The sequence below is a fragment of the Paralichthys olivaceus genome, chromosome 11 (assembly GCF_024713975.1).
Source record: "Paralichthys olivaceus isolate ysfri-2021 chromosome 11, ASM2471397v2, whole genome shotgun sequence".
Lineage (NCBI taxonomy): Eukaryota > Metazoa > Chordata > Actinopteri > Pleuronectiformes > Paralichthyidae > Paralichthys > Paralichthys olivaceus.
This window is the reverse complement of record NC_091103.1, coordinates 5,447,525-5,461,084: the sequence shown is the minus strand read 5'-3', so window position 1 is coordinate 5,461,084 and position 13,560 is coordinate 5,447,525. Positions and strand designations below refer to the sequence as shown.

The following is a 13,560-nucleotide window of genomic DNA, read 5'->3' as shown; positions in this document are numbered from 1 at the left end:
GGGAAGGTTCCTCTGGAAGATCAAACACATTCTCAGCAACGTCCTGAGGGCAACAAAACACGGTGTTCTGGGAGAAAAACAAGACCAGAACAGAGCAAAAAAGCAACGAGAAGCCCTCCCTGCAAAGCCGTCTCCCCTCGGAATCCAACCCTCAACCTCTCAGAGATTTTCTGTTTATATCTGACGGGTTAGGATCCTCCATTTTGTCTGTGAGATACCAAACAGATCCAGCTGAGAGAGAGAACAATGGTGGCTGGGGCAGCCGGCGAGTCCCACAGAATCTATTCATGTACAATAAACACAGTCACAGGAAATCAAAAAAATCTGCTCTGCGGATTATTCCAGAAAGAAAGTTCCAGAAACAACACTCTGCCCGAGACGAGGAAGAAAGGTATGGTTCCCCGTCTTCCTTTCCTTCCAGACCATTAAAGGCACTCCAGATTGGCCTCTCGGAAGCACTTTTCCAGCCGCCATCCCTTCATCTATCCATAAATGCTGCAGACAGAAGTGCCCGTTCTCCAAAAAAACAAAAAAATGGGCATGGTAAAGGTCTGATTAAAAAAAAAAAAGTGCCATTTTCACCACTTTTTTCCATCTTCATCAATGTCTTCTTTTCTTTTAGATCCAATTTAAAGTGCATGGATGAGGTAAACTATTTCTTCATAGTTTATTTGTCTCTTTTTTTATATTTCTTCTTTTTTGTTATTTATTTATATATTTTTTTCATAAGAAACGAAGTCGCTTTGCTTCCTTTTCCCTTTTTTTCTCAGCTTGAATCTGTCAGACAGGAACCATTCTGCCTTGCATCTGTTGCATTTGGGACAGCATTCCCTGGACACTGGTCAGGATCTTATTCTGGTGAGCTGCCAAGGAGATACCAATGCGAGCCATGTCCCTAAAAAAGAAAAAGGTAGAGGGGCCTTTTAGGAGCGCGGACAACAATAACAAACACGTGAAGGCCTGATACACATGATGAATTTTGCGGCCCTCCACAGGAAACAGGTCTGACACTTTAACTGCTGTATAAGGAATTTTAGTTGCCAATGCAGCAATTCTGATCTTAATCATAATAAGTGAAATATAAAAATCTAAAGACTGAGAAACATTTAACACATGTTAACTATATTTTTTTCATAAATTTCTTAAATTCTTATTTAAAGACTAAATTTCTTGTTTTGTAATAATTTTTTTCCAATGTTGTAGTCATTAATCATGTGCTACTACAAATAATTAAAAATTTTATTCAAGGGATTAACCAGAGCTTGTTCTTCCTTTACCAGTAAAGTTTCATACCATAAATTGAAACACACAGCATACGTTCAGCCCGGCAATGACACTTCTATATATATATATGTGTGTCAGTTGAAAATGATAAAATCTTGTTATCCTACTTGATATAAAAAATAATTTTGTCATGTTTTCGTAGCTTGCACCTTCTACTTTTCCCGTCATTTCTCGTTTTCTTCTATTTATTTTTTCCCTCTCTCGTTGCCTCCCCTTCCCACTCACTCTTCTGTCATGTGGACCACAGCCTCTGGAGTGGTGTAGCCGGCAGCAGTGAAGTTGTCGATGTATCGCTCCATGCCGATGGCCTGCAGCCAGTCCTCCACTGTTCCCACGGCCGAGGACGCCTCTGGGCTCCCGGGCTCCAACAGGGTGGTTTTGGGCCTGTTGTGAGTGGAGGAGAGAAAAGAATAGAGGAAAAAATTGTCGATTACTTTCATTGACTCGAGTTTGATGGTTGTCAACTCTCAGTTTGGTTCTGTGTTTGAAGCTCCTAAATCTAAGATGTGTGCAAGTGTCTGTGCAAGCAGACAATAAAAGTTATATTCTGTTTAAGTGCATTTGACTTGAAAGGTAATGATCTGCTTTCTCACACAATCTGGAACACCACTGACTCATGAAAACTACAGAAGCGGCAGCATTATGGGAATTAGTTTCCTCGCATGACACATACGAGTACGGAGAGCGACCCACAAGCTGTAAAATGCACCATGCTACATTTCTCTGTGCCTTTCCCCCTCCTCGATGGGATCCAGCTCTGTTTTGTGTCGCTGTTTTGTGAGTCCTGCCAGAGACGGAGCCAAGTCAAACACGGTTCCTCCTGGGTGTGACCCGCACAGTTAGTCAGACTATATTTTACAGAAACCACAACCTGGTCTCACTTTGGTCTAGTTTTTAGCCCTTGGCTGAGTTCCTCCTCATATTCAGATATTCATCAGCAGATTCACCTCGCTCTTTCTTTTGCACGTCTTCTGTCGAGCGTTGCGGCAGCGCCGTCGACCATGAAACATTTACACAGGGAGTGAGTTTGAGTCGGTGGCGGCCTCGTCCTGCTCTGGTGACTCTCTCACACACTATCTCTCTCTTTAGTGTGCGCTCTTGTTTTTAGAAGAGGATGTTGACTTGAACTGTGAGAACAGGGTGTCAGACTCTTTGAGAAGTCGTCCCTACTCAGTTGGTGAAAAGGCTTGTGCACAGCAAGACCTCTTCACACACACATTCTCCTTCCCTCTTTTGACGTAAAAACAGCATTTACGGGATTTGGTTCCTGTAATTACACTATAAGGGCCCCCCCCCCCCCCTCTCTCACTGAGTCCCATTGGGTGAGTGTGTGAGCGTGTGCGTTCACATTTTCGCTCGCTCACACACTTGTTAAACTCAAACTGACTCCCGCTGGCCTGCTTCTAGTCTGTAAACATACGTAGGTCATTCTTAACACGTTTAGCCACTCGAGAGTAATGATGGTGGAGATGTTGGGTCATGTTTGTTTTTTTACTCTGCGTTACGTCGTAACTCTCCCCCCGCTGTTAGAGCAGCTACATTCCTCAGTGTACAGCACCATTAAAGCCAGTTTGCAGAGAAATCCATTACAGGAGGCTGTTTGTGCTGAAAAGAGCCACACGTCTCTGGTAGATAATGTTTAATGGTGAATGTAAATACCAGCGAGAGAATAGGCAAGTGTGTATGAGTGTGTGCGAGGGTGTGTGTGTGAGAGTGTGTGCGTTTAATCATTTAAAAGTTATTAGGCTGCATTTATCAACGTTGGATTTGTGAGTTTATGCAAATTACAACATGCATAAACACACACTGACATTGATTATATGAATATAATATATTATATGAATATATTTGTTGGTTGTCAGGTGGAAATTCCAAGACTTTTTAATAATTTTGTACACAGCTGAACCATCTGTTGATGGATGCCACCGTGCTACAAAACTTCTTTTAGTCTCATTATTAGTTGTGTTTCAAAAAAGATGCTGAGAATATATGATTTAAAGTTATATAATAGTTTTTGATATATATGTATCACAAATGTGAAAAAAATTTTGAAATGTGTCAAACTTACAAACTTCTCCTTAAGTAACCTTTTATTTTTCTTTATATTTAATATCTGCCATGTACAGGCCTGAGGAGCTAAACAGGAATCTAGTCATTCACTAGAAAAATGGCAGAGATTAGATGTCTTGAAAGTCTCGCAAAATAAATTGTTTTTGAGGAGGAGAAAATAGTTTTTTTTTCCAGCTAATCTTCTGGAAATTATTTTGAGATCCCTCATATTTATCATTGCTTGAGGATAGCTCAACCCCCCTAAGCCCAGAACCACCGGGATAGACAGTGCTTCTACAACCTAGCATAGCCTCTGTTGTGTGACTGTTTGCACGGATCCCCTCTCACCTGACTGCGGTCTCTCCCCCGGTCCTCTTCAGAGTGTTGGGGTTACGGATCAGCTTGTCCAGCATGTTGACGATCTGTCCAAACTTTGGCCGGTCGGCTCTCTCCCTCTGCCAGCAGTCCAACATGAGCTGGTGGAGTGCCACAGGGCAGTCCATGGGCGGGGGCAGCCGATAGCCCTCATCGATAGCCTTGATGACCTGAACAGTAGAGCAGTGCTGTCAGTCACTTTGTTTGTCGGGCGAGAGTCAAACTGTAATTAAACACTGCTGGCAGACTGATCACAGCTATGTTGGTTTTTTTCCCTATAATTTTATACCTTGTTCTTATTTTTTATCATCGTACTTTGGCCTCCAACACGAGACATTTGGTTATGCATAAATTACATTCTTCATCATCATTAGTGGCATTAGCTTCGTGCATTCAAAGTGTAATGAGAAAAAAGAATACACTGCTGGTGTTTTATCACCCCTGCAGGTAATTTGAATATATAACCAAGTTAAAATGATGAAGCATCTTTAAAATGTTTGACAGTAACTGGTTATTATTGTCTGAGCTCTAATATCACACACTAATTCAAGCTGTATAATGCTCATGATGGTCTGCACGCGATTACATTTCTGCAAACTTACGTCTTGGTTACTCATGTCCCAGTATGGTCGCTCGCCGTATGACATCACCTCCCACATGACGATGCCGTAGCTCCACACGTCGCTGGCCGAGGTGAACTTCCTGTAAGCGATAGCCTCTGGGGCCGTCCAACGGATGGGGATCTTCCCTCCCTGTAATTAATAGATGGGCTGATTAATGAAATCTGACAAAGTCGACAAGTAAGGTGACACAAAGACAATCCCCTGACATGTGCTTAGTTGTACACACACACACACACTCACCCTCGTGGTGTATGCAGCCTCAGGGTCGTCCTCCAGCACTCGGGACATGCCAAAATCGGACACCTTGCACACCAGGTTGCTGTTGACCAGGATGTTGCGAGCCGCGAGGTCACGGTGAACGTAGCTCATGTCTGACAGGTACTTCATGCCCGACGCGATGCCACGCAGAATACCGACCAGCTGGATGACTGTGAAGCGGCCGTCGTTCTTCTGTAGAAAGGAAGACAGAGTTTAATCCTGGAATCTTATCTGCATCTTAAACACTTTGAATTGTCTTTAACATTTAAGTGCAGTAACTTCACTGATTCAGTGAAAGTCCCAAACATAATTATTAATTTATTATAATTTGACATTTTTGGTATACGTGAACATAAGTCCATTTTATTACAATACTTTACAACATTTATTAGCTGTTTATACAAATCACCAATAACTCAGAACAACAGAGAAAAATGAAATTTACTGTTATGAAGCTTGTGATAAATTCATTAACAGGTTTATTATTGTGCATTAAGCTAATTTAAACGTACACAACAACTATAGCACATAAACCAATTCACTTGTATTTCTATTGTGCAGAATCACAATGTGCATTATCTCAAGGGACTTCACAGTCAAGGTTGAGACCTAACAATATCATAGAGAAACTGTTTACACAAGTGTTGAATGCATCATAAGAAGGATTTTAGACATTTAAACACTTGTAAATGTTTAAAAGTACGACTGTGAATGATATCAAGACAACACAACTTGTGTCTTCCCTTTTCCTTATTCTTTCTTAGTTGCGTGTTTATTAAGTAAACCATTTAGTATGTATATTTCCTGAACCAAGTATCTAAGCACGGAAATGAAACCTCTGCCAGCCTCCTTGTCAGAAAAACAGCAAGTTGATCAAGATTTGGGCGAATGTTTGCGAACAAACGCTTGTAATTTTGGAGGATGACATTACAGAGATAAGAGGAGATCAGGCAGCTACAGTCGTATCACACGCTCACAAACATGCACACGTACACAGACAGAAACGCATGACTGACCCTCAGGAATGCATCCAGCGATCCGTTTTCCATGTACTCTGTGATTATCATCACTGGCTTACCTAGAGAGAGAGGGGGAGGCAAAGAGTGAGAGAATGAAAGGCAGATGATTATGGAGGTAAACGATGCACATCACAGCCCGACACAGCAGGGGGGTTCTCGAGGGAACATGAGCAATGGTGTGTGTCTGTGTGTGTCTGTACGTGTGTGTGTGTGTGTCTGTATGTGTGTGTGTGTGTGTGTTAGGCCATCCATCTCTGTCCCGTAGTGATTTAATTAGCTCAGAGTTGCCCCTCTTCTTTTCCTTGCACATGCAAAGGCATCTTCACTGAAACAAATTACAAGTACACACACACACAGACACACACATACGCACACCATCTTGAGTTTATGCAAATATGAACTGATGTTGGACGCATTATCCAAAGTCCCATCAGAGGCACCCACCCAGAATCCCTCTGACTCGCTGTTTATGTCAGTCACTGTCCCTTTGCCCTCTTTCTCCTCTGCCAACTTTGGATGCATCTGTCACTCTCCTGCTAGTTCCTCTTTACTGCTCTCTTTTCCCTCCCTGGCTCTTACTCTCTCTCTCTCTCTTTTCTCCCTAATCCCCGCCCCTCCTCTCTGGCCTTTTTCACCCCATCCCTCTGTCTTCCCCTCTCCGTCTCTCTTGAGGGACCGTCTGTGTCTTTATCTGAGCCGGGGCAAGCGACGGGGAGGATGGACATTCCCTGGTGGGTCTCTGTCTGTCTTTGTCTCTCAGGATGAGGATGAGGAGGGGATAGCGGGCATGAGGAGAGGAGGAGAGAGAAAAAAAAAAGAGAAAGGGAAAGGAAGGGCGGGTGAATTGTTTTTGTCCCAAAATGGCAGCAAGCTGGTGCCTAACCAGCCGTGGCAACAGCACATGCTGAAAAGTGCCGCCACCGATTCCTCCCAGGACTGCGAGGTTCTTGGCGTTCCATTTTAAGTGGCACAGTTAAGGTGGACTTAAAAGCTTATTGTGCTGATGAGAAGTGCTGACGTAAGCCTAATGCCTTGAGGGAAAGTCATGTAAAATCTCTTGGGTGCTCCAGCAAAATGCCTAAAGCAGCAGAGAGCCAGCCGGGCGGTTGGCAGCTGTGGTCCTGAAGGTGAAGTTCCTCCACTCCGCAGCAGGCCTCTCGCCGAGCCAAGAGGCCGTCAGTCACCGCGTTACCCACCACATGATTGGCACTCCATTAATTATTGGGCGCCCCGGCGATGCCCCAAAAGGAGGAAGTAGAGTTAAAGTTGGGGGAGAGAGGGGACCCTCTTTGTCGGCCATCTTTGTTCCCTTTGTTAAACGCCTCTGCCCCAGGGCTGCGGGTGATTGACAGCTCCCCAATCAAGTCTGAGGAGCGTCTGACCTGCGACCTTAAACTCTCGCCTTCCCAGCCTTGCCCTCTTCCTCCCATGCCATTTGCATGCTAATTTCTTGTTTACTGAATACACCCTGCCGCCTTTGGCAATGAACTCTGGGCAAGGGCCCCACCAGTGGGACGATTATCACCTGCCAACAAAACAGGGGAAGGGGAGAAACGCAACAGGGGCACAATATTGAGGGAACATTGGGCAAACGCTCTCTTTAGTCCTTGACGTTTGCAGCAAACAAAGATCTGGTTTTTAAAAGCAGATCTTTTCTTGATTAGCACGCTCTTACTTTATGTAAATCAGATGTTTAACATATTATGTCTTCTTTTGAGCTCTAGTAGTGGTTAGGTTTTAATTATGCACCAGCATGACAGACACATTAAGTATATACAGACTTCAAGATGGTGGACTACAGCCAGCAATCCTCAGTGAGAGATTTTTGCACATTTATGTATTTTAGTGCCTATTTGGAGTTCCTCCATAATTAATAAGGCTTAATTGGCTCTGTTGGACATGCCAGCAAACTGAGGCCAGATTGAGAATTCCCTTTAACTTGATTGTAATGGAGAGGGGAGTGCAATTCAAATAATGGACTTTTAATAGATTCCACTGACACACTCAAGTGTGAAGGACTAATTTGCCCAAAACCTTGTGTCAAGCTCTCAAAAGTAAGAGTGGAGGGAGGTGGAGCGGGAGTTATCGGATGCCCTTATTGCTTTGGCTCACCATCCTTTCATGTCAGCTCCCATCATCGTTGTGTTGCTAGTCTGCTTCTCCTTCATCTCCCTCGCTCTGCCTCTTTCTTTTTCCAGTGTCCGGTCCAGCAGTTCTACCACCCTCCGCGTTCTCTCTCTGTCGTTGCCGCTGGTGTTCTCTGTCTCTCCTCTAATCCATCAGCGCCTAACCGCCTCCCTGTCTCTTTCTCGCAGCGTCTCTATTTGCACCTTCCCTGGCTGCAGCCTGTGTCCAATTTCTTTTCCTTCCTGCTGTCCATCTGTCGGCCTTTTCTCTGTCTTTCTCACTCCGTCTCTGCGAGGTCTGAGAGGTCATTCCTCACAGTGAGAGGTGTGATAGGTGATAAGCAATTCTGCCTCTGCTGCTGTTCACTTTCAGCTCCAGCTGGGCTTAGTGTGTGCAGTGTGTGTGCATCTATCTGTGTGCTTGTGTGTGTGTGTGTACAGCGTCTACAAGAGAAGAGTCAGAGAGACAGCGGTATCTACCACAGATAGGGCCAGGCTGTTGTGTCACGACACATTAAAGCACGTCATCCATCTAACCTGAGCCGAAGCTGGCCATCAGCTATGGTGATACTCAGGCACACACGTGAATACAATTACAGACACACAGACGCCAACATGTGCCGTCAAGACTTTCGCGCATGCACACACACGTACACCTCTAGCCTAACGAAAAGCAACAGGGGAAGGTGTAAAAGGTTGGGAGAAACAGAGAGAGACGGGGAGGAGAGCTTTCCAAGGGTAGAGGAAAGATTTGGCCAGTGTGTTGTGGCCGTGCAGCAGCAGATAGAGGAGGGATAGGGTATCACTCCCTAACCCCAAACACATTTACGGCTGACACCATGATTAATGAGCCTGGTGCTGCACTACAGGGCCTGGTCCTGGACCCATTAAACCCCCCCTCCAACTGCCCAACTAACTCTTAATTCCACTTCCCCCCACCCCCACCAATGCTGGACCCCTTCCATCTGGACAAAGCCCACCTGGGGATACCCTGGACGGGACATAGAGACATGTACACAAGTGCACAAATCCAAGAATACATGTGTGAATACAGGTATCCTGGAACAAGTGCAACAAGGCTACATCCATACTACTATGTTTTAGTTTTCAAACTAATTTAATCTCTCTCCCAAAGATATAAGCAGTTGTATCATTTGAAAATGCAGAATTTAACTGCACAAAAGCTGAAAGCAAAGACAAGTGAGTCAGCAACCTCTGTAATGTGTTATCTGTTGAACACTGGTGAGAGAGGACCGGGGAGAGTGTCATGTGATAGGACCCTGATGAATCAGCGAACCCTACGTCGTGACCGAAAAAGACCCAGTCAGCAAGCGCTTGTGAGTTTCTACACAATCTATCCAAACATCTCCATTTCTGCCCGTCCAGACAAAAAAACGCTGCTCTGGAGTTTTGAAACTTAAACTGGGCGAGAAGTGTCTAAACTGAGCTTTAGCAGCTGTAAAACTCCTGGGTAGTGTGGACGGCAGGCACATCCGTAGCAGACTGGATGCATTTTCTAATGAAAACGTTGAAGTGTGGATGTAGCCCAAAAGTGGCCATGTAGCTCTACATACAGAAGGCAAGCATTAAAACACACAACAGACACACAGCTGTGATGGGTAAAGAATTGGTTTGTCCCTACACTCACCCTTTCCCAAAGTCACCCACAACCACAGACGCAGATTTATTGTTACAACAAAGGGAGAAAGGGGACGGCAGAAATGAATGTCCTCTCTGTGTTAGTATATCAGTCTGTGTAAGTGTGTGTGTGTGTGTGTGTGTAAATGTAAATGACTGGGTGAGTTGAGCATTATTGCAATTTGCTCTCCAAGATAAGATTCCAAGATATTAAATTATGCACCCAACCATGTCCCCATTTCTGAATTATTGAAAAAGGAAACAAAACTCATGTTTGACATACATTTGGTGACCACGCCCTCCAGGTGGATGATGTTCGGGTGGTCGAACTGGCCCATGATGCTGGCCTCGGACAGGAAGTCCCTCCTCTGCTTGTCGGTGTAGCCGGCCTTCAGCGTCTTGATGGCCACGCAGATCTCTCTCTTGCCCGGCATCTTGAGGCGGCCGCTGCAGACCTCGCCAAACTCCCCTAAAAACACAACATTCAAGCACTTCTGTAAGAGCAGCGGCTATAAATCACATCCAGAAGGGTGTAGGTGAGGGTTTGTGTGCGCGTGCGTGTATGTGCACAGGTTAGAAGGGTTCCACTTTAAACATTGATCAGGGTCTCTAATCCCTCTCTCCCCCTCCTCTCCTCACCCACTGATGCAGAGAGAGGGGAAATTGATATTGATTCTTTCTCTTTATTATTTTGTCATTGGGTGACTTTTCTCTGGCCACAGGAATAGCACAGACAACATATTTAGCCCCCCCCCCCCCCCCCCCCTCCATGATTTTTTTTTTTTTAAATCGCTGACCTGTCTAGAGACCAAATGTTGCTGTCTGGGGAAAAGCTGTTTATTTTTTTGTTTTCAGAGGGTGACACATGAGAGCACACGCAGCCACACACAAACGTATCACTGTCACAGAAATGCTTTTAGTGGAAGATTTGCATGAAACAAATAACAAATATTTATTTCTTTAGGCGGATGCCTTTATCCAAAGTATAATACTCTGTGCCTTACTGCAGAACACACGCATTCATAACGATTGATGAAAAGTGGTGGAAGTCAAGTGGAGTCGCTGGATTTAAAACAAACTGTGGCTCCTCACCGATGCCGATGACTTTCTCGATCTTAATGCAGGAGGCGTCAATCTCCTTGGCAAACTCACGGACAGCTTGGTTCGGGTCCTCGTAGGTAAAGGGATCGACGTATATCCTCACTCCTGAGGAAAGAAGTTTGCAAGACAGGAAGGAAAGAAGTTTAAAAAAAAGGGAGAGAAGGGGGTGAAAAATGAAGGTTAATTCATTCCAACTAAACCCCATCTGTTCTTTATTTCCAACAGGGTACACTGCCTTCCTCTGTGGAGCCTCCTCCCTCCCTCCTCCTCCCTCCCTCCTCCTTTCTTCTCTCCAAACCTCACTTCACACTGACTCCGTTGCTTTTCATGTCACTGTGGCTGACTTCAATAAAGATGGGGCTCATTAACTAGAAATTTTTGTGGGATGCAAATACCAACACTGATGACTTGATAATGAGGTGTTTGGAGCATGTTGGGATGCGAGTACATTCACTTTAAAATAGTTTGTTTTCCCCCCCTGTTTTATGGGCTTCATTTGTGGTTTAAAGTGCACGCACATAAACGCACCTGACAGCGCTAATGTTTGTAAATTATACAGAGTGTGTGTGCGGTGTGTTAACGTAGAGTTACCTTGATGTAAGTGCTTTTCTTCATCTGAGTCCTGCTTGGCCTTGCTGTACTTACTCCTTCTGGGGGCAAAAACAGCAGGACGGTCAGTCAGGGCAATGAGTCAGAACAAGAACTACAGCAACTGCATCTTCATATGAAAACAAAATATATATATATATATATATATATAATGATGGAACACAAGTCTCATTTCATTACTTTTGGATTAAACTAATAACCAAGTCTCCTAAACCCACTTACACATCATATAAATCCTGTGAAGAGCCAACCCAATCAGTGATTACTGATGAAGCACTGATATTCTTGTTTGATATAATTATCAACCCCAGAGAGCTCATTACAAAGACAGGAAAAGGGAAACTGTAATGAGATTTTTCTTGATATTGTGCAGGTAAAATATTTTAAGAAATTGGGAGAAAACACTTTCTTGAAAGGTTTTACAGGAGATGACAGCTTATAAAGACAGGAGACCGGCATCGAACCAGCGAGCCTAGTTCTGTCCAAGAGTAAAAAATATTAAAATCTAAAATTTACTATTTAAATGTTTGACCCTGCTCTTGTTTGTGTGAAAAGTATTTTAAGTGTATTCCCCAGGAAGTCAAGCAACTCATTTATGTTAAATTTATACTCGCTGTATAATGACGTATCACCAAAGTTCTCATATCTAAGATTGTTGATGTTTTTTTTTAAGTACATTAATTATCTCCAAAAGGTAAAAAAAATTTAAAATATGCTAAAAAATACATGCAGAACAGAGGCAAAAAAAATTTTTTTTCCATGTCTCAAAATTAACTAGGGACATTTATATTATTTAATTTGTTACAAGACTTTGCTGATTAAGGTTTTACATTCAAAATATATGTGCTTTAAACCAATAATATACACTGTATGGCAGGATTCATCAGTATGAGAAAAGGGCAAATGACTTACTTACTAAATACTTAAGTTACTTTGCCGCTCATACTTTATATATTATATATATATATTTTTTAAAGCTTTGTATTTGCTTTTTTATTTGTCTTGACTATTTCTATTTTAAATCAAATATGAAATCAATCAGCACTGTTGGTTTCTGAAGGGCACAGAAAAAACAGAGTCAAGAAGCCGGCGGGTATAAAAGCCATAAATAAATCCAAGAGAAGATGCACTTAAATCCCTCTGAATCCCTCAGGCAGCCTGACACCTGTGCTGATATTGATGTGTCGGGTCAGTGGTGGCAATGACCAGATGTGCGAGACATTGTCTTCCTCTATGCTTGTGTAATGATGGTAAACGAGGACGTGATTACAGTCCCTCCCCACAATCACAGGATGGCTGCAGCCGCACAATGACAGTGGCCGTCACATGCATATAAAAAAGGCAGAGACAACCACCTGCTTGGCTGGGGGAGAGAGGCAATCACATGGAAACGAGAGGACACGTACACACACACACACAAGCAGCAGCCCCATTCACTTCCCATCATCCTCAGCAGCAATACACACATGCAAACAGTGATTTGGTTTCCATATGAAGAAGCACACTCACACGCATAAAGGGATCAACGGATGCTCAAAGACAAAGCACACACACACACAGACACACTCAGGAAGCAACACACAAGCCATTAACACTCCCCTCCCCCCAGTGCCACCATACACGTGAATCTACACTTTCCTTTTAAGGATGCGTGCACACACACACCCAAGGGGGGGAGTGTGGATAACACCCAGAGGTGAGGCAGCCCCATCTGCATGTAATCCCATTTCTGTGACGGTGCTTTGTCCCGCTCGCTGGTTAACACACTGAGATTGGGTCACTTGCAAATCCACCTGATGCCTCTGTGCTGCTCTCTCTGTATTCTATTTCTCGCTTTTCCTCGCCCGCTTATCTCATTGCCCACCCTCCTCTCCCTCGTTCTCTTTTTTTCCCTCGCTCATTCTCTTCACGGCAGCGGGTAAGGCGCAGCGGGAGAAAATAACTAGCGGCCCAGATTACAGCCACTCGCTGAGATAGAGGCAGAAGGATGTGGTGATGTGCGGAGCGGGGATTGATGCAGAGGACAAGGAGCGAGGGGTCACTGATTGCATCTCTTCAGCTGTCTGAGCTGTCAATCACGTCGCCGGTGTGGCGAGTCATCACTCGTCCGACGTGAGCGAGTTGGACTAGCTGTCTGGCTGAGTGTGTGTTGGTGTGTGACTGTGTTTTTGAGTGACGTCCATCTCCTGACAGCTACTTTTCCCGTCGCTAAGCAAGACATCCTTCACCTCCAGCGGGGGAAAGTGGGAGAGACAGGAAGCAGAAGGGACAGAGGGATAGAGGGAGGGATGAAGCTCACCTTCGGCTGATGACGAAAGCACTGATGAGGATGATGAGGAGGACCACGCTGCCCACCACTGACACCAGTAACACTGTGGAGTTGGCCCCATCGCCAATAATGGGAGCTGGGACTGAGGACAAAGGAAATAACAGAGAGGAGAGAAAAGAGAAAGAGAGAACAGTTGGACAAAGTTAAAA

At 44.3% G+C, this 13,560-nt stretch overlaps 1 protein-coding gene across 2 annotated transcripts in view; it reads right to left on the bottom strand.

The window, feature by feature from the left end:
• Positions 1-557: 557 nt before the first annotated feature.
• epha4l (eph receptor A4, like) overlaps positions 558-13,560 on the bottom strand; it is a 47,916-nt gene continuing 34,913 nt past the window's right edge. Inside the window, exons 8-17 of one of the 2 annotated variants that reach the window (XM_069534343.1) lie at positions 13,382-13,493; positions 11,065-11,123; positions 10,465-10,578; positions 9,656-9,841; positions 5,606-5,667; positions 4,572-4,781; positions 4,311-4,460; positions 3,682-3,878; positions 1,510-1,668; positions 558-895 (exon numbers count right to left, since the gene is read on the bottom strand). In XM_069534343.1, coding sequence (XP_069390444.1) covers positions 781-895; positions 1,510-1,668; positions 3,682-3,878; positions 4,311-4,460; positions 4,572-4,781; positions 5,606-5,667; positions 9,656-9,841; positions 10,465-10,578; positions 11,065-11,123; positions 13,382-13,493 — 1,364 coding nt within the window. In that variant the 3' untranslated portion in view covers positions 558-780. The remainder of the gene's footprint in view (positions 896-1,509; positions 1,669-3,681; positions 3,879-4,310; positions 4,461-4,571; positions 4,782-5,605; positions 5,668-9,655; positions 9,842-10,464; positions 10,579-11,064; positions 11,124-13,381; positions 13,494-13,560) is intronic. The other variant, XM_069534344.1, reaches the window with a different exon arrangement.